The 1,953-nt window shown below is 48.3% G+C and overlaps 1 protein-coding gene across 1 annotated transcript; it reads right to left on the bottom strand.

Annotated features, from left to right (window-relative positions):
• Positions 1–851: 851 nt before the first annotated feature.
• On the bottom strand, positions 852–1,241 carry PODANS_7_10640 (uncharacterized protein; the record flags this gene model as incomplete). Its single annotated transcript, XM_001908398.1, has 1 exon — positions 852–1,241. The coding sequence occupies one exon, from the start codon at positions 1,239–1,241 to the stop codon at positions 852–854; it is 390 nt and encodes a 129-aa protein (XP_001908433.1).
• Positions 1,242–1,953: the final 712 nt, after the last annotated feature.

The following is a 1,953-nucleotide window of genomic DNA, read 5'->3' as shown; positions in this document are numbered from 1 at the left end:
CAAGCTTGTGGTTGGAGAGTAATGGTAGAGGAGGCCTCGCTTTTAATTAGTAATGATGAATGGATGTGTCCATTTTGAAGCATAACACTATGTCTGGATATAAGGGTCTGGCCGTGACATGTCAAGATTGGGATATGGTCTTCAATATCTGCTATAGTAAGTATCAACGATCGCCTGGTCAACCTGAAATTGCACAGATTAGCAACTATATTCCGAGTTTTATTAAGAACCATGCTTCTAGTTTTAATGACTGTTCCTTCAAGCACATTTCCCATCTTTTGTTGAGGCCTATATAAAAGGCAAGAAGCTCTCGAGAAGCACTGGAAAAATGGGATAGCTCTTTGAAGACATTTTGGTATATCTCCAAAAGACATCCAGTCATCAGGCTTCTTCACCCTGAAAACAACACTGAAACCTGATCGAGCGGGATACATCTCTTTATTTTTCGCCTGCGTATGTAAAAACCTTCAAACTCCCTCCTCCCCAGTGGTATCAAATGTCCCTCCTTCCTTCTTACCCCCCTTCCCGCCCCCCCCTTTCTCGCCACATCATGTGCAATCCGTCCGGCCAAGGAAACCCGTCCCATGTAAACGCCTTCGCAGATTATCCCGCTCCAAAACATGAAAAAATCAACAAAAATAGTAAAAAGCAGGGGAATATGTAAATAAATAAAAAACAATAAAAAAAATCAAGATAAAGAAAAAGAAGGAAAAGTAATTAACGATAGATTTATGAAGCCAAACCCATGATATATGCTCTGTTTTCCAAACAGCAGCAGCGAACAGGAAAAACCTTAACCAGACCAAACAACCCCCCCCCCCCAACAGACTCTCGGATTTGCATTTCCCCCCTCACGAGAAACTAACAAACTTTGGATCCCTCGGCCTCCCATCCGCCCCAATCCCATTCGCCGCAAACCTCTGCTCCATGTACACCCTTCTCGCCTCGTCAAACTTCAATCTCCTCTTCTTCATGATCTGCAAGATCTCCCTCTTCGCGCCCTCATCCAGCCCCGACCTGGAATCGCCCGCTGCCAGGTTGGTGTTTAAATCGAAATTCGACGACGAGAGACCGGCTTCCATGTCGGCTTCAAAGGACGAGTTCCCCGGGAGGCGGGAGTAGAGGTACGAGGCTGTGCGGGATTGGGAGAGGTGGGGGAGCCAGGTTGCGCGGAAGAGGTAGGCGAGGGTGGTGAGGATGAAGGTTAGGAGGGTGAGGGTTGAGTAGAAGAGGTAGGTCATGGCTGCGGTATATCGTGATGGAAGTTGATGTGCGCCGCCTTGGGAAAGGTTGAGAGAAAACGTGTAAATCGACCTCCTGGCGAGTGTGTTTTGTTTATGAGATGTCGTCGGGGCAAAAAGAGGTTGCGTTTGCGGCCGGAGATCTGGTGGATGTAGTCTTGCGGCGGAGGCCTCGGTTCGTTTCACTTCGGGGAGATCTCGAGATGCGGCGTAAAGCACTGACGTGATGGGATAGTTATGGAGGGGTGGTGATAGCGTCGGAAAGCAAAAGGAAAAAGAAACAAAAAGAGTGAATGAATGTAGAAGGGGTCAAGACAGCAGCAGTCAGAGGAATGTGGTTCTGGACATTGCAGTTGCGCTAATGCGACTGGTGGTTGATTGACAACTTCCCGGGTTTCCGGATGGTTTGGTTTGCTGCCGAATGGGCAACGAGGCGATGATCAAGCTGATGACATTTCTTGGGGCTTGGGGCCAAGGCCCGAGCTTCGTCAGCAGGTGAAATGACGGATGCGGTGCTTGGGAGAAAAAAGCACGGGCCAGCCGCCAAGAGTTTGCTCTCAACTGATAAGAAGCGATAAGGAATTATGGACTAAACCCCTTCGGGATAGTTAGGCGAGCCCACCTTTGCTTGGAACCCGGCCAAAAAATCCGTCTCGTTGTATCTCGACTTTCAAAATCCCAAACCGATTTTCCAAACCATTTCCCCTTGAAC

This window comes from Podospora anserina, chromosome 7, assembly GCF_000226545.1.
Source record: "Podospora anserina S mat+ genomic DNA chromosome 7, supercontig 1".
NCBI classification, from domain to species: domain Eukaryota; kingdom Fungi; phylum Ascomycota; class Sordariomycetes; order Sordariales; family Podosporaceae; genus Podospora; species Podospora anserina.
Note: the sequence above shows the minus strand (reverse complement) of the source record. Positions and strands in the feature narration are given on the sequence as shown.